At 40.0% G+C, this 21912-nt stretch overlaps 1 protein-coding gene across 2 annotated transcripts in view; it reads right to left on the bottom strand.

The window, feature by feature from the left end:
• CERK (ceramide kinase) overlaps window positions 1–21912 on the bottom strand; it is a 72462-nt gene that overhangs the window by 18246 nt on the left and 32304 nt on the right. For both annotated transcript variants that reach the window (XM_074942409.1, XM_074942408.1), the window contains exons 6-8: window positions 15088–15233; window positions 1690–1764; window positions 570–722 (exon numbers count right to left, since the gene is read on the bottom strand). In XM_074942409.1, the coding sequence (XP_074798510.1) occupies window positions 570–722; window positions 1690–1764; window positions 15088–15233 (374 nt within the window). The remainder of the gene's footprint in view (window positions 1–569; window positions 723–1689; window positions 1765–15087; window positions 15234–21912) is intronic.

Raw genomic sequence — 21912 nt, 5'->3', positions numbered from 1 at the left:
AGACTAACCAATTTATTTGAGCATAAGCTTTCGTGAGCTACAGCTAATTTCATCGGTTGCATGAAGTTGAAAATACAGTGGGGAGATTTTATATACACAGAGAACATGAAACAATGGGTGTTACCATACACACTGTAAGGAGAGTGATCAGGTATTACCAGCAGGAGAGAAAAAAAAAATCCTTTTGTAGTGATAATCAAGGTGGGCCACTTCCAGCAGTTGACAAGAACGTGTGAGGAACAGTGAGGGGGGAAATAAACATGGGGAAATAGTTTTAGTTTTACTTTGTCTCCCCACTGTATTTTCCACTGCATGCATCCGATGAAGTGAGCTGTAGCTCACGAAAGCTTATGCTCAAATAAATTTGCTAGTCTCTAAGGTGCCACAAATACTCCTAGACTATTAATGAGATACAATGTGCTTGGTGGTGCCTTAGGGAATTTCCATCTGATTCAGTCTGGCTGTTATTTTTGAAAAGCTTCACAGAAGTTTACTTAGAGAGAAGTTATCCAGCGCTCCATTATCTTTAGATTTTCTACATAAGGATATAGTAATTACACAAAAGTTACCTGAAAAGTCATATCTGATCGTACCCATCCACCGCTTCTTTTCACTGTCTTTTAGTATATCGCCATAAAAACCATAGCCCAACAGTGACACGAAGTATTTAAGAAATGTATTGTTGTGATGTATGGAGGAGACATCCAGAGGCTGAGAATCACCTGTTAACAGAAATTCCAGGCTTTATCTCAGTTAAAAGTTTCTTTGTTTCAAACCTGATACTAATTTTTAACATTAAACATTTTTTTTATTGAGAACAACCTTATAAAATGTGCAACAGAGAAAAAGAGAAACATTCTGCAAGGCTAATGATGCCATATATTGTTAAATGAGGAAAAATAATGAAGACACAAGGAGGCCAGTGTACTAATGTACTGGCCAGTGTACTGGGGGGGCGGGGGGGGGGGGGGGCAGAGACAACAGCGGCATCTTGCTGAATCCTACCATTTTTGAAGTTGCTTAATGTAATGTATTTGAGCTAATTCTATATTTTAGCATAAGCAAAAAAAAGCAATACTTAAAAAAATACAAATATACACCTACATTTAATATTCTAGGCCAAACACTATGTCCAGAGCACATGAGGGCCCCAATTCTGCAAAGGCGTCCATAGGTGCTTAACTTTAATGCTCACTTCAGTGGGACTACTCACAGTGCATGCAGTTAAGTATTTGCATAGATCTTTGCAAGATCAGGTTTTAGGATTACAACAGTTAAGCTTTCGAAAGCCAAGAAATGCTGAAATTAAGGTTGCATGCAAAATCTTAACACTGCTCTTTATACTTCTGCATTACAATAATTTTAAAGTACATAATCATTTATTTTTTGTTTACAATATTACCAAAAGTTAAAGTTTCAGAAAGTTCTGATCATCCGAAAACAGTCGGTTAAAACAGAAATGCTCATCCAATCTTAATGCAGCTCTCTTTAGCATCATATAGATAGATAAATAAAGTATGAGCTGTTTGCTAGTGGGGGTGTGTGTGTGTGTGTATCTCACTAGCAAACAGCTCATACTTTATTTATCTATTATAATCAAACTATATTCTTACACAACAGAAATGATGATCATTCTGGATATGTTAAGGTCTTGAAAAGAAGTTAATGACCTGTAAGCTGAAAACCTACCCACAATAATATGTAGTGCTGATGTTACTGGATCAGTGACACCAACTGTTGCATAACATATGCAGTCTGTTGAACCTGTAAAAAATAAATGCTTTTCATTTTTCATCTTTTAATAATAGAGAGAATACTGCTCTATACATGTAGTCGTTCAGATAAAAACATTCTATCCTCTCATCACTTTTTATTCCCTTTTCCTAAATGCGGAAATAGAATAAAACCAAGCAATAATATGGATAGGAAAATTATAACAAATAAATTAGAATACGGATTTCCTCCCTGAGTGAAATTTACTCCTCTCTGAACAAAGTCCACATACTTCCATTGTATGCACTGAAGAATGCTGGATTTGGGGAGGTGGAAGCTGATTCTACCTCAGCAAAAGGACAATGGCACAGTCTTTATGTCAGCCTATGGACAGGAGTGGCAGCTTCTGCCACTTTGCACCTCAAGTTCAGAAATTCCTGCTCACTGGAACCTCATTTAAAAAAAAAAAAAAGATAAAGCAATCCACTCCATACCAGTCAATTCACAGCCTTAGGGCACAATTCCTTAGGACATAGGGATGCACCTTTAGGTATTGCTTTTTCATCACTGCAGCCTGATCTATACTACAGAGTTAGGTCGACGTAAGGCAGCTTACCTTGACCTAATTATGTCAGTGTCTACACTACAGCCTTGTCCTGCCAATGTAAGTGCGCTACTATACCGACATAATAATTCCGCTTCCACAAGACTTGTAGGGTTTATGTCAGTGTAGTTAGGGCGACGCAGTGTCTGTGTAGACACTGTGTTACTTACATTGCTGTTAGCTCTCTTGCCCAGTGGAGCTGTGAAATTGACAAGAAAGCTGGGCAGCTAGAGAGAGAGCTGGGTGACTGGACCCTGCTTCCAGCTGGGAGCCAGGGCAAGAATGGATCCTGCTCCCGGCTGAGCGATGGGGAAGGAAGCCCAAGCAGCTGAACCACGCTCTCAGCTGGGACCGAGGTGAGAAGCCCAATTGGCTGGACCCCACTCCCAGCTGGGAACCAGGTGAGAATGGACCCTGCTCCCAGCTGGGAGCCAGGGCGTGAAGTCCAGGCACCTGGGCCCTGCTCTCAGGGGCCGAGAAGCCCTGGCGGCTGGACCCCACTCCCAGGGGGCAAGAAGCCCTGGCAGCTGGACCCCGGTCTTGGCGGGGAATGGGGAGGCGAGAAGCCCCGGGCGGCTTCCCCTGCTCCCAGCGGGGAGCAGGGAGCAAGAAGCCCCAGGTGGCTTCCCTCACTCCCAGTGGAGAACAAGAAGACGAGAAGCCCCGGGCAGCTTTCCCCACTCATGGCGGGGAACAGAGAGGCGAGAAGCCCTGGGCGGCTTCCCCCCACTCCCACGGGGAACGGGGATATGAAATGGGAGGCGGCAGCTCGCCGAAAGCCCAGGAGCCTGTGGGGCATCCGGGCTTCCAGCTGGGAGACCAGGCTCTCAGCTCCCCACACTGCCCCTCTTAGGTTAGTGGAAGCACTCCTGGTGATGACACACACCACCGACCCAAAGAGCATAGTGTGTACATGCACCACTATAGTAATCGCTGCCGTGGCTGTAAGTTAATCTAATATAGATCAACTTAAGTTTTTAGTGTAGACATACCCTAACACATGAACGACTATTGCATGCATCATCCTCCTAGTCCACCAATCCTCACTCTTTTTTGAAAGGGCAAGTTGATGTGGGGCAAATAGACTGTGTAAAGACCTTGAATATGTATTAAATATATTTAGGTTACTTATATTTTCACCCATTAATTTGATTGGGTCCTTACAGAAAATACTTGCAATCTTATTTTTTTCTGTACAAAAATCCCTTCTTTCCCACTTAAAAAAAATATGTTGCCACAGTACAAAATTACTGGTTTCTAGACTCTGTATAATTAGTCAGTAACTTTATCTAAGCATCTGGATTGCACAAATGTTTGTCTGGAGTAAAGATACAACAAAAACTGCAAAAACTAGTAGATATACCTGTGCCTTTGTATTAAAGTAGCATGTTTATTATTAATACATACTTTTGTTTGGAAGAGGAACAGCTTGTGATAAATCCAACATACTGGAAAAGAGTTGGTATGAAACAGAGGTTCGTGGTCAAACGGTCCCCCCTGTTCTTTGCAAACAACTCTCACCTCAGATCTGACAAACTCACTACACCAAACATGTCTTACAGGATATTTACCTATGTAAGGTACCTACAGAAAACTAATAACTTGTCAAGATTCATAATCATGAGGTTTATGTACAAGTAATATTTAATGAATAATGTACTTATACTGAAAGCATGCTTTATGGACTTGGAGTAAAAATTAGTCACCAGGGGATAATGTGTGTTGATGACGGCCCATTCAAGCAGGAGGGAGTTACCACTCTGCCTATTTTGCTGGTGATACAATACAAGGCTCAATTGTTTGGGCTTGTTCAACCCCAAGACTTTCAATGGAAAACCATCAGAGGCAACAGCAATCAATCAAAACCTCTTGAAGGTAAAAAAGAAACGTTACAGCAAGACAGGGGTTCACCCTATCTATGAACAGAAATAAAACACTGTTTCAGTAGAACACTAAGGAGGGAAAGGTACCCTGAATCCTTTTGCTGTGGAGACACCTAGAGAAGCAAGGTGTTCTCATGAAAAATTAGATCCTGGCTCATGTGAAGCCAGCCACAGCCTGAACTTGGGGGGTGGGTGCAGAAATCTACTTTTTAGACAACGAAGGTAACTATATAAGTGTAGGCTCAGGTTCATGTTTTATTATTTTGTATTGTAATCGTTTGCTTTCATCACTCTCTCTTGCTTCCAGCAGAATCTTTATTCTTAAATAAACCATACAAGTGCTGTGTGTTAATCAGGGGCAGTAGATTAAGATAAAACTGGTAAACTGCTCCTGGAATTTCTGTTAGTAGCCAGTGGCAGGGGCTGGATATCACAGGGAAACAACTCAAAAGGACAAGGGGTGCACCTATTGTTAGTCTGTAAAGTGAAGTCACAGCCTGGAGGAAATTGCTTGAGTGGCTGAAAAGCTGGTGGCATTGGGGAGCTGACACCCAACCAAGTACAGGCAAGACTCTCTCATGCTCAAGGCAGTGGGTAATATGGTGACTCTCAGTTCTGGATACCCTGAGAACCATTACAGTTGCTAAAACTAAATTTTGCTCTTTATAGCAGAGCAAATAATTCATATTCTATTTTTGTCTCTACATAGGCTGGAGGGTTGAGGGGGGAATAATTTTAGCTTTGTGTAAATAGGTTTTGCTATTTTGAAGGGGTATAGTGAATTTTTGCTGAATATTTAGGTTTTATAAAAACAAATGTTTACAAAATCTAAGCCCAAGAGATTTGTTTCCATGCATTTTTAAGATTCCAAGAGGACCAGTTGTTTTTTTTTTAAAGTAAGCCCCTGTTGTGTTTAAAACTCAAACAGTTCAGTATTGTACAAAACACATGTAAGCCTACAAGTGAAGTTGACTAGAAAAGCAAAGTGTAAGGAAATGAAATTGACTCTAGTTTATTTTCAGTCTTCTCATTAATGCAAAGAAACCCAGCACACACAGTGAGGAGTACATTTGATTTTTTCATCTTTAATAACCAAAGGTGTTTACTGCAGCACAGATATGGAGGTTTTATTCAAAATGATTTTTTTATGTGACAGCATCCCTTTAATTTTCAGCCTCTCTTATGTACATGTAAAGATATTTAACATACAAAACACATTTAGCATTAGAAGATAAAAGCATAAGAAGATCTATTCAATAAAGGAAAGCTATTTTATGCTGTTTGAAGTATTTCACAGGATTAATTTAAAACCATAACATAAAGGATGTATAAGATACATCCAATTTTAGATTATAACATACTGTGATTATTTCCCTTCAGGTGAAGAACCAGCTTTTAATGCAGACTGAGCAGGAGGAAACTTGCCTATGGGAGCCCAAACAAGGGTTAAGAATGTGCGTTGAGAAAGATCAAGGAAGGTTAAATTAGCCAAGTCAAAGAAAAGATCTTGCGAGGAACCAACACCAAGGTGAGATTTGCTAAGGGTCTGTAGGCCCTTCTCCTCCCCAAACTCCTCCAAAATTGATAGCATAAGCCTTGAAAAACACCTTTGTCCACCTGCCTGTTTTCAGACACAGCACAGACATACTGGACAAAGGCCAAGTCAGACTACTCCATTTTCACAAGGCCAATTCAGACGCTGAGAAACATGCCAAAGGATGCATCCGATGAAGTGAGCTGTAGCTCACGAAAGCTTATGCTCAAATAAATTGGTTAGTCTCTAAGGTGCCAAAAGTACTCCTTTTCTTTTTGCGAATGCAGACTAACACGGCTGTTACTCTGAAACGTGCCAAAGAATGAATGATTCACTGATTTCAAATCTACTCTCCATTCTTTTTTTTAATCACTTCAGAAGAAACCAGGGAATACATGCTGGTAGACAGGGGCAGGGAAAATCCTTCCCTCTCTCTCACTGTCCAGGAGACTGTCATCACCACTTCCACTTAAGGACACAAGAGAGGAGGCTGCTCCATCTCATATGAACATTTTGCAGAAGCTGGCCACAGCGATCAAGAGGTTTTAATGAGTAAGGCCCTGACAGCAAAAGGAGGCAAACACACATAATGGAATCACACTCCAAAGGAAACAGTAAGTGTGATGGAGGAATTTTCTGTGAGACCAGCGCATAGTTCAGGACACATTGTCATGGGCAAGTGGTTCTGCACAGCACACAGAACTCCAATTTCTCTTTTAAGGTGGTGACAAACATGATGGATGGTAGATGGTAAGGAGCCAAATTTGGGGCTTCGTAGTAGCAATAACTGTTCAGAGATTTGGCATGTGGAAATGCTATACCAAATCTTTCCATTTCATTTTGCCTGCAGTTTGTGGAAGACCCTGATGCATGCATGAACTCTATCATATCTTGGTTCAGTTAGGGAAGAAAGCAGATGACCCTCTAGTTATCCTCTTAGTTAATATCATAACTGCTTGAAGATCTGAATAGGATCTGAGCATTCAGGTGTGAATGCCTTGTTTGTCACTTAGCCTTTCTGCCTTCATCTAGGTCAGGGATTTTGCAGTAGCTGAATAGAAACTTAGTTCCATATTCAGATCTGGTCTAAGCAGATGGAACTCCAACAGTCAGTCAGCCACACAAGGTCTGAACAGTAAACAGCAGTGTGAAGCATTACTAATTTGATGCTCTCAGGTACTAGAGTATAGCCATCACAGAGAAACAAAACACTGATACAGCACATGGATGGCCCACTCCTTTAATAATTCTTCACATCATTCCAAGAGGGTATTGTGATGCTGACAAACCAGCTCAGATCAGAATCAACAGGCCAGTTCACCTGTCTGTAACCTTTAAAGGCATGTCAAGAGGCACTGCAATTCAATTGTGTGTGAGTATCAAAGGGATTTTAAATGGGCTAGCAGACACCAGCTCCTTCACTTGTTTTGACAAGAAATCAAGGAAAATGGTGTTTGTATGCTTACATCTGTCTATATCCTGTACTTAATTAGCCTTACGATCAAAGATGTGTATGCACCGCAAGGAACTAATGAATATTTCCTGTATTGTCCTCATTTATCTGTCCATGTTTTAATGAATGGCCAGTCATTGCCTAATGTAAATCAGTGTAATTGAATTATTTGTGTATGCATGGGAAGTAGGTAGTTAATTTCAAACCAAGGGTCTTTGGCTTAACACTGGAGACACTCTAACTGTCTGCATTACCTACACTGTGCCAGTAACCTTCACCAAGCTGCTTCCAACTACAAATACTGGACCACGGGAACGATCCTGCTCTCTGATTCATTTCTGGACTGCCTGAAATCTGGGCGAGCAGCGGGAGGTCTACGCATACAGACAGAGATCCTCAGAATTCATTTTTGGGAAGCCCTGAGGACTTATGAAAAGACTCTAACAGCCTCTACATCTATGCTATCATTTGGACTACAACCTCTAATTCACCTGTAATGTATATTATTTGCTTTAATTTTCTTAATTCTCATTTCAATTTTTAAATTAATAAATCTTTAGTTAGCCAATCCTTAGTAAACTAACACCATTGTTTTGGGTAAAATACTGAAGTATCCAGTAACCAGGGGTGACTGATTGGTACTTTGGAACTGGAAGAACCTAATATGAAGTGTTTTTGGTTTTAATAACCTTACATCATAAAGTCCAGTTTGCCTGGGTGATAAACAGGGGCCTGTATTCCATGGTAAAACTAGTGTAGTGGTCCAGGAATACTCTTATTACTGGCTTGGTGAATTTGGGGTATTTGCCCTATGTTCTGACAATCTATCCTGAGTCAAATAGCTGCAGAGGGTGACACTTAGTGGTTTGCTCACAACGTATGTAAACTGTCTTGAGAGAGGATGACTGCTCACCACATGTTCCTAGCCCCGAACAGTTACTTGTGGTTATGGTTGGATCAGGGTACTACAATTGGCCACCTGTATGAAAAGGTGCTCCATATCAATTTTATAGGTGTATGGCTTCAGTATCCAAGGCTCATGTGGTACAGTATACCACTGATTAACCAAATAGTATGTGCAACACAGATTTTATCTGGATAATTAGGAGTTCAGATAATTGAGGGGGCAGAATCCATTCAGCAACAGGGTAGCCTCCCATGTAACCAGGGGCTTGCTCTCTCTCTCACTCTCTTCTCCTGGCAGCCTCAGATGCAGGGGTCTGCTCTGCCCCATTCACTTATTCCTATGACAGCAGGGCTGCAGAAGGCTTGCTGTACTGCTCCTGGTAGGGGCACGGTATGGGGCAGAAAAGAGACACCCTCCCCCCAGGACCCTGCTCTGCCCCCTCAACACCACAGTCTTGCTCCTGCACCTTGCACCTGCAGGGATCGGGGGGTGGGGGGGGCAGCACCCCTATGGCAGCACAGCGAGTCCTCTCTAGTTCATGAGAAAAAGATTTACCACTCTGAGGTGAAGAGAAGCCACAGGATAACACTGCATTAAACAGAATACGATACAACTAAAGTAAGCTTAACATTTTCCCTTTCATGCACCTACACAAGTGTTTTAAGACAGATAGTGCACAGGCACCACACACCTTTTTAAATTACTCTTCAATCTAGTGAGTTGACAAGTGAGATTGGATGCATTCTTGGAAACAGTTTTCTGTTGGCATAGAAGGACTCATACTACTTCTCTCTGAACATAGTATGACACCAAAGTAGTGTTATATTTGCTTTCTTCCAGTCCATTTGATGACACTGACAGAAAGCAATCCAGTGTTTCAAGAGAAGTTTTACAGACAGGTTGATCCTTTGTTACTGCATTGCAATATAAAAGTCTTTTGTCAAGTTGTTACTAGTGCTGGAACACTCCTAAGACAGTGAAATAGGGTATGTCTAACAGAAGGAGGGAAGGTATTCTGAGCCATAAGGATTCTCTGGATTTGTAAGAGGTAGTTGAATGGAGAAGAAAATGGAAGAAAGTGCATTGACAGAAGCAGGATACCCCAAAAGGAGAAAGTCAGTAAGGAAAAGGTAATAGGAAGCATGGTGAGGTGTACAAGAAAGCTGGGGATAGTGTAAGAGAGGAAATCAACAAAGCAAGAGAGAAGAGTAGTCCAAAAAGCCTGTCTGAAAAAAAGTGCTTACCCTGGTAGTACTAAGGTCAAAGGTACAGCTACCATCGCCAAATAGGGCTCTCCCTATTTTACTTCTAATGAATCTGAACTGGTCTCGAACTATCTTTACCTAGAACTATTATTCAGTTTTATATATTGATTTAAAACATGAAATATGACCCACATAAGAAGCATAATTCTACCTTAGTTGACCTTCATACTAGCAGAGTCATCACTTTTTTTTCCTCCAGAGAGGTTATCAAATAGCTTTTTCCTTCCTTGCTTCATTGGTTCTCTCTTACACTATCCCCAGTTTTCTTGAACATTTTACCCTGCTTCCTATTACATTTTCCCTACTGACTTCCTTCTTAAGGGTATCCTGCTATCATCACAGCACTTTCTTCAGTTTTCAGTGCACACACAGGGGCATGTTCTGTCTAGATGAAAAAAAAAAAAGTGTGGTCACAAGGCAGAAGAAAGATGAGTGATGGGCAAAGATATAGGTGAATGAAGTTACGAGGCGTTTTGATGGCAAGAAACTTGAATTTGATGTGAAAGAAAAAACTGTTTCAAAAGCAACACACGTTTAAGTTGGAATGGGACATTTTAAATGTAAGCTGTGTGAAGGAAGGGAAAATGAAAGGTTTGTAAGTAGTGTGAACACTTAGTTTAATGCTGTGTTTGCTGGAAACTAAGAACAAAAGCTTCAACTAGAATAATGGTTCCTGCTACAAACGCATCATCTTACTTTTATCTGCTCTTAAATGGTTTGTTTAAACTCTGGGGTATATTCTGAATTTCCAACAAAACTTTAATTGCACACTCTCTCTTACTATTAGGGGTATCAAGCGATTAAAAAAATTAATTGGGATTAATTGCGCTGTTAAACAATAACAGAATACAATTTATTTAAATATTTTGGCTGTTTTCTACATTTTCAAATATATTGATTTCAATTACAGCACACAATACAAACTGTACAGTGCTCACTTAATATTTGTAATAAAAATAAATATAGGCACTGTAAAAACAAAATAGTATTTTTCAAGTCACCTAATACAAGTACTCTAGTGCAATCTCTTTATCATGAAAGTTGAACTTACAGATGTAGAATTATGTGCAAAAAAAATAACTGTGTTCAAAAATAAAATAAATGTAAAACTTTACAGCATACAAGTCCACTCAGTCTACTTCTTGTTCAGCCAATCGTTCAGACAAACAAGTCTGTTTACATTTGCAGGAGATAAAGCTGCCCACTTCTTGTTTACAATGTCACCTGAAAGTGAGAACAGGTGTTTGCATGGCATTGTTGTAACTGGTGTCGCAAGATATTTACGTGCCAAATGCACTGAAGATTCATATGTCCCTTCATGCTTCAACCACCATTCTAGGGGACATGTGTCCATGCTGATGACGGGTTCTGCTCGATAATGATCCAAAGCAGTGTGGACCGAAGCATGTTCATTTTCATCATCTAAGTCAGATGCCACCAGCAGAAGGTTGATTTTCTTTTTTGGTGGTTCGGTTCTATAGTTTCCGCATCGGAGTGTTGCTTTTTTAGACTTCTGAAATCATGCTCCACACCTCATCCTTCTCAGATTTTGGAAGGCACTTCAGATTCTTAAACCTTGAGTCGACTGCTGTAGCGAAATCTCACATTGGTACCTGCTTTGGGTTTTGTCAAATCTGCAGTGAAAGTGTTCTTAAAAACAAACATGTGCTGGGTCATCATCAGAGACTGCTATAACATGAAATATATGGCAGAATGTGGGTAAAATAGAGCAGGAGACACACAATTTCCCCCCCAACGAGTTCAGTCTCAAATTTAGTTAACGCACTATTTTTTTAATGAGCGCCATCAGCATGTAAGCACGTCCCTCTGGCGTGGTGGCCAAAGCATGAAGGAGCATACAAATGTTTACCATATCTGGTACATAAATACCTTGCAATGCTGGCTACAAAAGTGCCATGCAAACATCTGTTCTCAATTTCAGGTGAGATTGTAAATAAAAGTGGGCAGCATTATCTCCTGTAAATGTAAACAAACTTGTTTGTCTTAGCTGAAGAAGGAGGACTGAATGGACTCATAAGCTCTAAAGTTTTACATTGTTTTGTTTTTGAGTGCAGTCATGTAACAAAAAAAAAAAATCTACATTTGTAAATTGCACTTTCACAATAAAGAGATTGCACTGCAGTACTTATATGAGGTGAGCTGAAAAATACCATTTCTTGTTTATCATTCTTACAGTACAAATATTAGTAATAAATATAAAGTGAGCACTGTATCCTTTGTATTCTGTGTTGTAAGTGAAATCAGTATATTTGAAAATGTAGAAAACCATCAAAAATGTAATAAATTTCAATTGGTATTCTCTATTGTTTAACAGTGCAATTAAAACTGTGATTAATAGCTACTAATTTTTTAATTGCGATTAATTTTTTTGAGTTAATTGCATGATTTAACGGCGATTAATCGACAGCCCTACTTACTATTAATTGGAAAGTTGGCATAGCATGACAGACTATATTGTAAAATTTCCCTTGTGTCCCACAATACAATACACTATACACAAGTTAATACACTAACACAACAGTTTCCAAACTTTTTCATGCCGCAGTCCCCTTGGGGCTCACCTCTAAACACAACCTTCCTGGAACCGAGTATTCAGGTTGGCTTTTCACAGATGAATGCTCCATCTTAGCAGTCTACTTTGAAAACTATGGGGGGTGACCAAGGCCAGATTAATCAATGTGCACTCAGTGCACTTGCACAGTGCCTCCATATCAGCCCCCCCACTGCGCAACAACCAGATCCAAAATAAAGGAATGGCCAACTGTGGTCTACGGGCCACATCCAGCCCACCAGAATATTTCATTTGGCCTGCTGCCCCATGTACAGGAAGGGGGTGGGGAGTGGAAATTCCTCTTTCCCCCGATCTCGCCACATCGCTCCTGCATCCTCCACATGGAGCTTGTGACATGCTGCAGGCCACAGAAGGCATGTTGCTGCAGAGACAAAGCTCTATTCCTCCAATAGTAGATGGCGTTGCATAGCTGCCCCAAAATCTGTTTGCTTAGAACTTTGTTGCATTTTTTCCCACCCTTCCCAGTCTTATGACCCCTCAAAAAGTATCAGATGCTAGACAGTATGCCTTTGCCTGCCACTTTTAAGATTTTAATTCTCCCCTCACTTGCCCCCAAAACACCCACTAACAGATAATTAAATTGAGAACTGTTGAGTATAAAAATTCAATACTTGTCTACTAATATGTAAAAGGAAAAATGAATAGCTATATGCACTCTGTAAATGACAGATTAAAGAAACAGATTTCCATTTGCAATATGACAATGTATAATATTTTTGTAGGCATAGTTCTGTCCCACCAGTGAAAGACAGCACTACAGAAACTCTAACCTAACAGACATTGCACTCAGGTGAGCACCAGGACTACCGCTGTGAGTGGGTTCACCAGGGATTAGGGGAGAATTCTTGCAACTTTTCCTCAAGTATGTCACTGGCTGTTTCACACGTGGCCACCTGGTGCCTATGATTTAAGAGGACCTGAAACTGAGCCTTAAGATTTGTACAGTGCACAGATCTATATAAATTACTGAAAATATTAATGTATACACTATACGTATGTACCCCTTTACCAATTTCCCATCTTTATTTAGGAATAAAACATTAAGAAAAGACTCCCTGCCTTTCCCCCTATTTCCAAATTAAAAAACCAAAACAAAAAAACCACACATACTTAAACCAATACTTATTATATATAAAGGATTTATATTTTAAGTTTGTTCTCCAGAAGATCGTGTAACATAATTTAGAGGTTAACTTCCTTAAACATGTTCATTAAATATATTTTTCAAAATCACTACTCAGATCCAAAAGTAAAATTATGACTATATTAAGAGAATGTGTTTAATATAAAACCTTGCAAAATACAGGACAAGAATACAATGTAAATTCACATACAGCAAACGGCTGTACAGTGGACAAAATGAAAGCAAAAAGCAAACAACTCACATTTATAACAAATAGACTATAAAGGATCGTACAAGAAAAGAACTTAAGTTTAATACTGATTTAACATCCGTGAAGATTGTTTTAAAAACAGACAGGAAAAACGATAACCCCAAATATGTACATTTAACAAATGTCAGATGGTGACAAACTGGTACGCTACAAAAGCAAAAGCATTTCAACTCCATTTTAACCTATTCCTCCCCACAAAAGCATAACTATGCCATAACCTAAACATTAGAGTTATGCTTTTTACCCGTACCTTCTTTAGGTCACTAACACCATAAACTGACGAATGTTTTCAGATGACCATGTGTCAAACCCAGAACACTTTACTCAGACAAAAAAAATCTTTACTGAAGTCAATGGAAATTTTGCCCAAGCAAAGAGTTAAGGCGTGAGACAGCAATTCAGATTTTGTTCCTATAAGTTTAATTGAGTTGCAAACAGATACAAGTGTGTCTCTTCATTAGTATTAATAGGAGGAACACATGAAAATCTCTCCACAGAGTGATTTATATAAAGCACCTCTGATATACAGTACCTTTGTTTTACTCACTACACTATAAGACTAAATGAACAGGCGTGAGAGTTGGGTAAATAACAATTAAAATAGTAAATGAGGAAATTTAATATTTATGTTCACTAAAAATACTAAATTTCAGAATTTTTCATTATTTACCATCAGCACACTCAGTGTTTTGTCACTTATCACGACTCTAACTTCAAATTTTAGTCATTTACTCAAAGGCAGTCATGTGATTGTCAACACAGGATAATTCTGTGCCTTTCCTGAACAACTGTATGCCCACATTCATCTGTAGTTCTGGAGATACCCCTGAGTATTATTAATTCCAGTACTGGAAGAGGAAGCCCTCCCTCTAGCCCAGAGCACATTTTGAATGGAGCCTTAGGGATCTCTTTTTTTGGCTATATGGGTCATTAATTTTCAAGTGCCAAAGATGCTCTTTGGATTAGTTTTTGCAGTTAAATCTACTTTGTCAAAGGACTTCACTTAGGAAAAAGTTTTGAACAATGATGCTCACTAGCAGTGGTCATAATTAGCCTGAAAAGGGTGGCTATCATAGTGAATTGGAATGGACCAGCACCTCACTGAGATATTGAAGGAAGCTAGCGGCAGGGCTTCTGCAGGCATTATGACTACAGAGCAACAAGAAGAACATAATATGCACCTCTCTCTGGAACCTGTGGACCGGCTCTCCAATGGTTCTACGCTTCTTGTGACAGAAGCATTGAGAGAGAAGGAGAGGCTGTGGTTTCTATCCCACAAAACGGATTTCAACACTTGCATAGTTAGCCAGTGATGAAAACAGATAGAATATTGGGCTCCTTTCGCTGTACAGAATAAAGTGTTTAGCCTCTATTCAGTGGGTTTCAACTGATAATGCTTTCAGTTAGTGTTGGTTAGTGTGAATTTATAATTTTCCCTCACCATTCCCTTTTTAATAACATTTGTATTAGCATATGTAAGCCCCAGAACACTAAACAAGAAAGCAGTTCTTAGGCGCTACAATAATAATTTTTTCAGATACTTTAATTTTTGATTCCTCCCCCTCATGTAAATTCCCTCTCCCACAAACAAGACATTGCAGCCATCAATATTTGTGCTGGCTCACCAATAGCTTTATGGAGCATTACTGTTCATATTTAATTCTACAGGCAGGCCTGACTACAGAAAGTTACTACATTAATAAATAACGTAAACTGAAAGTTAACCCTTTTTCATTCTTACCAGCAGGGATTATGCCAATCCTTATATTGCACTGGACTAACGGTGCTTTGGGATTATTTTGATCTATGCCAGAATCCTTCTGTATTCTTCCAATTAGACCATGCATCACTTCACTGAACATTCCGTCCCCACCAACACAAACAATACTGCCAGAAAACACAAGTTAGAATGCATGCTAACAGTCAAAAAAACACATTAAATGTTCCAATTAGCACAAACACCACTTACAGTCATCACTTTGTTCTCCCTATTCACCTTTATGATTTATAAAAAAGGGACACAGTCAACTTAAAACATTATATTTAAAACAAACAAACAAATAAAACAAGATAGCTGCAGGAACTACAGGAGTTCCCCTGCCTCATTTTATAACTTTACAACAATTTTCTCCTGCGTTTTTAAAATGTGCTTTCTCTTTCCCCTGTTGCTTTGTGAACAGACACAAACATTAGTGGAAACTAACTATACAAGTAAAACACTGAAACAGACTGTACACAAAGAGCCCTCAAATACAAAATTAAACAAAATAAAAATTCCTCCCCTCTTTTTTAATTGGTATGTTTATAAATAATTTGTAAGTTAACATATGTAGTTTCAGAAAGAAGTACGATATTTGTATTCCTTTAATATGCAATTCCATTTAATCTGTTTTTTCTATTAATTTTAATCAGCTGCTACATCACACACAATTACTATCAAAAGACATACTTTGAATCCTGAACTGAACATTATACATTTAAAAACCATATAAGTTTATAAAATGGTAGACAATTGGAGCCTCAAGTCTCAAAAGTACAAAGGCTTACATATTAGCTAAAGTGACTTATCCTTCTTAACGTGGCTGAATCCTGAAATCTTAAATTGTCTTGTTACACAAAAGCATAAACGAGTTAGATAGATCAAGATGACAATTCTACAATCTGACAACAAGTAGTTTTAAATGTCTTCAGAAGCAAGAGTTTGTTTCGCAAAATTAATCCAGTTTAGCTGGAGTAGCAACTATAGTTAAAGCTCAGGACGGACAGACTCAAAGTCTGTAGCCAAGAGTAACATCAGAAACAAAGTATTACATGATGGTAAATAATATCTGGTCTGTGCATAAATATTAACAAAATGCACCCCCTTAAAAATCTTAAAGGGGCACAGAGCTATAATTTAAAAAAAATAATCTTCCAATGAGATGCACTATGAGAATGAGCCTAGTCAAACCTTCAGAAAATTGCATATTAAATCCCTAACATACACATACAAGCAGTAGAAAGTTATATATGAAAACAATTGGATTAGTACAATTACTCTCTAGTTTGTTCAGTGAGTACTCTAACTTGCAGAACCTATTTCTATTTTGCACCCATTTCTCATGCAGATTACTCCTATTGCATATTCTGCACCATCTGTATAAAACAGACCAGTATGGGGAATAGGCACTCACAGTACAGATCAGAATAGAATTTGTCCTCACCATCATTCTCAACATATAGGCCATTATGCTAATACACTTTTTCATGCTATTTGTTGATCATTTAAGCATTTAAATTCTGTCATCACTGAACTGCTGCACTGTCAAAACTGATCAAACTCTTGGCACAGAGTAGAAAAAAAGCAGTTAAGGGAAACTCCTGTGTATAGACAATCCACAAGTGATATTTATCCTTTGAGAGAACCCTATTTTTGCTCCAGTACTGGAGTCACAGTCCTATAAATATATGTTAGCTTCTGCTCAATACTTGCTCTCTATGCCAAACACCTTGTTTTAAAAGAAAGATACAGTTTCTCAGTTGTATATTATTGAGCTACATTCTACCTCAAAAGAAAAGGCAGCTGCCAGTTTCTCACCTCCTTAAGTATATTCTATACCCAATCAGACCCTTGACATATTCCTGCCCCAACTCTAGATTGGATCTATGGCACTGTGAAGGCAAGGAATTGGTTTGGAATTAATGTAGGACTGAAATAATGATAATCTTATCCCGCTCTCAACTAACAGTAAGTACAAATTCAATATTGCCAGGACGAAACAGATGCCTCTCTCTTCTGAGGATAATCCCCATTACCAATAACAGAGACCAAGAAATTCATGGTATATTACTTTGACTCAAACTGGAAGTGAATACCAGAATATCAACATGCAAAAAATGGTGCTTTAGTGAAGAGTTTTCATACCTCCAGAGCTATTGCTCATTTTAATTAAATTCTTATGAACTGTCATCCTGGGGCCTGGCTATTATGGAGATATCTGGTAGCACTGACAATTTTTATGCTGAAGTATCTAATGAGCAGGTATCTTAGACATAGACAGGTTTGAAAGGTTTTTTCTAACTGGAGAAAATGTGAAATAGCTAAACAAATATTTGTGGCAGTCATGTATGCAGTGGGAACCAGAAAGGGTCAGATGTGCAGTCAGCTTGATAACTGTCACACTTTCTTCTAAAGATCAGACCTTCACTGTACCTGAATTATCTACTGAATTACTGTAAGACAACTATTTTTGCCTTTTTTTTTGGTGGTGTTTCTTTTAGACAGTTCAGATTTTTCTCTCAGCCAGATCAAAGAAGTTCCAATTAAAAATCTAACGTTCTATCAACTTAGAGAGATCAAATGAGATATTCAGGAATAATAAAGACTACACACAGGGATATCTGGCTTTTTCTTAAGGAAGATTTTGAACAAAATACTGGGAGTGAATTTCTAGGAGGATAGGTCTTGCGCTGCATTAAGAGCTACTATATTTGGTCACTGCCACGCCCTCCCAGAAAACATGAGGGAGAAAACTCATTGTGAGGATTGTTGGGTACAACATATACTAGACTACATTTTCAGAGGGTCAGTTGCCCTTTCTACAGGTGTGTAGATTTATCCCCACAACTGGCTTACAAACATGAAAACAGCACTTCAACCCACCTATAAATTCACCCCTTTATTTTGGAGGTAAGGTAGCCATTCAGTCCATAGCTAAGGCTGAAGCTAGCTTTAAGGTACAAAACCTATTTTCAAATATCCACTCCATAACTTCTCCAAAACACACAATTCCCCTAAATTTAACATTCCTCATTCTATTGTAGAGTAGATTTTTTCTGGGAAGTCAGAAAAGGAGTTTAAAAATTTGTGGTGTTGAAATTTTTTTCCTGTTGCCATCATAAAAATTATTCAATATTTTGGTTCATCTCTCCAAAATGGCTTTTCCGAGAAATTGCGGGTTTTGTTTTATTTTTCTGGGCTTCCTCAAGAGAAATATATTAGTATTCTGATGGAGTGATGACTGGTGGTAGTAGTAGTAGCAGAGTTTAAAAATATACAGTGCTTGTGATAGGATGCACATAGTTCACACTAACGTGGGATGTTGAAGTGGAAGAGAGGGACAGGAGAAGCAGAGTCTTTTATCCATTTTAAACTTTACAGAGGAAATTTTCAAAAGAGCCTAAGGGATTGAGGATTTGTATTCTAAACTATCCTCAATGCTTTCCTTTTCTAGATATAGAACTTAAATACTAAAAATTTGTGACATAACTACTTTTGGCTAAAAGATATGTTCTTTAGTACTTGAAATCAAAATCCAGTCCAATGATTGGCATACCAATATGGCAGTGATGGAAAGGATCTCCAGTCATAATAAAAATGATAAGTTCATTGATATATGGGTAGACTCTATAGAAATAGTGGAATACGTTGGTACGCCATGTTATGACTCCTCCTTCCCTCTCCCTTTCTTCTCTAGATTGTTTCTTTCCCTCAATCGCCTCTATTTTTATTACCTTTACCAATCTAACTTTTACACACAAAATTAAATACAAACGATAGAAGTCTGATCCTCTGTATGCTAACTTTCACTGTAGTGTTTGGGTCATTTTAAATTATAATGCTTTATATAAATATTCAATTAAAATGGGGGGAAAAGACTAGAAATGGTTACTTTCTGTAACTGTGGTTCTCTGAGATGTGATGCAGACATATAGTCCACTTAGGTGTGTGCGCACCCAGTGTGTCAGAGCCCGAGCCTTTTGCCTAGCAGTACCTGTAAAGGGGCGGTGCTCGTGCCTCGGAGCTGTGGCCCCTCCTCTGGCTATGTGAGGCAGCGCTGCCCCAATCCCTTCCCCCCCGCTCAATTCCTTTCCACTGACAACCCATGAGAGGAGATTCCGAGGTAGAGGGATGGAGAGTGGGTCAGGAAATACATGTCTGCATCACATCTCAAAGAACCACAGTTACAGTAAGTAACCAACCATTTCTTCTTCTTCTTCTTCTTCAAGTAGATGCAGATGAATATTCCACTTAGGTCACTCGCGAACAGTACACCAAACCGGAGGCGAGACTCGAAGTCTGCTGCAATAGGGATTACGGAACTGCCCTTCCAAGATCTGCATCCAGTCTGGAAGATGCAGTAATAGCATAATGATCCATAAATGTATGTATGGACAACCACGTGGCTTCCCTGCAAACATCCAGTACGGAAATGTCACGATCAACATCACTTGTGGCCTCGTGGAGTGAGCCCGTATCTGCTGAAGACGTGCAGTGAAAAGTATTTCATATGCAGCCTTGATACAGGATGTTATCCATCTAGAGATGGTCTGTGCAGAGATTGCTTGTCCCTTCATGTGGTCCGAACAGGCGAGGTAAAACATGCAACAGTTTAGCCCCGTCTATACATAGGGATTGGATATATTGGAATTGGAAAAGGTTCAGAAAAGGGCAACTAAAATGATTAGGGGTATGGAACAGCTTCCGTATGAGGAGAGATTGAAAAGACTGGGACTTTTCAACGTGGAAAAGAGACGGCTAAGGGGAGATATGATTGAGGTCTATAAAATCATGACCGGTGTAGAGAAGGAAGTGTTGTTTACTACTTCTCGTAACATAAGAACTAGGGGTCACCAAATGAAATTAATAGTCAGCAGGTTTAAAACAAATAAAGGAAGTATTTCTTCAAACAACACACAGTCAACCTGTGGAACTCCTTGCCAGAGGATGTTGTGAAGGCCAAGACCATAACAGGGTTCAAAAAAGAACTAGATAAATTCATGGAGGATAGGCCCATCAATGACTATTAACCAGGATGGGCAGGAATGGTGTCCCTAGCCTCTGTTTCCCAGAAGCTGGGAATGAGCGACCAGGGATGGATCACTTGATGATTACCTGTTCTGTTCATTTCCTCTGGGGCACCTGGCACTGGCCACTGTTGGAAGACAGGATACTGGGCTAGATGGACCTTTGGTCTGACCCAGTAGGGCCATTCTTATGTCTATATAAAAGGATAGACATTACCTGTTATCAAGTATGGAGGTGTTGATCTTCTGGAGCAAGAGTGCAGCTTAGGGAAAAACATTGGTAAATACACAGCCTAATTCAGATAAAACAGAGACCACCTTGGATAAAAACACTGGGTGTGGTCGCAGCGTTACCTTGTTCTTGGAGAACTGTGTGAAAAGCAACTCAGCCACCACGGCCTGCAACTCGCACACCCTTCTTGCCAAAGGGATGGCTATCAGGAACGTGGTTTTCTGAGACAGGATAGGATACAATGGACTTGAACAGAGGGCCCATCAGAGCAACCAGAACCATGTTTAGATCCCACAATGGACAGGTTCTCAGACCAGAGGATGCAAGTGGACAAGCCCCTTCAGAAATCTTGTCACCATGGTATTAGAAAAAAACCTGACTTCCCTTGAATTGGGGGATAGAATACTGATATTGCTGCCAAATGCTCTCTCAGTGAACTGAGCACAAGTCCAGATTTCTGAAGATGTAACAGATATTACAAGACGTACTGGGTGGAGGCCTCTGTCAGGTGGGTCCCATGGGCCACACTGAGAACCTGTTTCCTTTCACTAAGTAGGCCATCCTAGTGGAGGACTTCCCACTGTTGAGTAGCACTTGTTGGACAGGCTCCAAGCACTATTCTTCCTCATTTACCCATGCAACAGCCACACCATGAGGTGCAGCATGGAGGGTGTGGCTCTGCTTCTAAGTGAACAGGTCAGGATGGAGAGGAAACAATATGAGAAGTTTTCTTGGAGGAACTCTACATGGATGGGCAGTGAAAAGGGTTCTTGTGCACCTTAAAAATCCTTTGGAGCAGAAGAAGAAGATGAACCAAGCAGCTCAGCATCATCCAGCAATGAGGACTAAGGGAGGGAGGACTCAACCTCCATGGGGAGGAAGACCTCTAATGCCCAGGCTTGCGGTTGATCCAAAGCCATCACTGTCAACCTGGTGGGTGACTGGCTTTGAATGGGATGAAGAATGAGATCTCCATGAACAAGTAGCATCCCACTGAGTTCAAGGCCACTGAAACGGGTAGGACATTGGTGGCCAATAGGGGGCTGAGACAGGGACCTCCATCATGGCCAGAGCATACACGCCAACCCTGGAAGCCGTACTGGTCCACTGGCAGCCCCCGGAGTTAATCAGGTGACAGGGAGTGGGAGGATGATGACTCCGACTCTGAATCGGAGCCCCAGGATCTCAGCAACATTGGTAGAGTGATACCAAAGGGAGCCAATCGGCAGTCTGATTCATCCATCACCTAGAATGTGGCAGAAATTAGCACTCCTGATGTGGCAGTACCGAGCATGCTGATGGCACAGGTAGTGTCGGTCCAAACATAGGTGCCGACTCCATGGGTGCTCCGGGGCTCAAGCACCCACAGAAAAAACAATAGTGGGTGCTCAGCACCCAGGAGCCAGAGTTTGAGTGTGGAATGTGATGAGTTCTCTGCTGCTACAACTTCTGCTCTTGGGGAAGGGAGTTTATAAACAGAGGCAGGATGATTAAGATAACAAAAGGCTTGTCATTAAATTAAATAAAGGATTTTTAGATGACCCTGAA

The sequence above is a fragment of the Natator depressus genome, chromosome 1, assembly GCF_965152275.1.
Source record: "Natator depressus isolate rNatDep1 chromosome 1, rNatDep2.hap1, whole genome shotgun sequence".
Taxonomy (NCBI): Eukaryota; Metazoa; Chordata; order Testudines; family Cheloniidae; genus Natator; species Natator depressus.
Note: the sequence above shows the minus strand (reverse complement) of the source record. Positions and strands in the feature narration are given on the sequence as shown.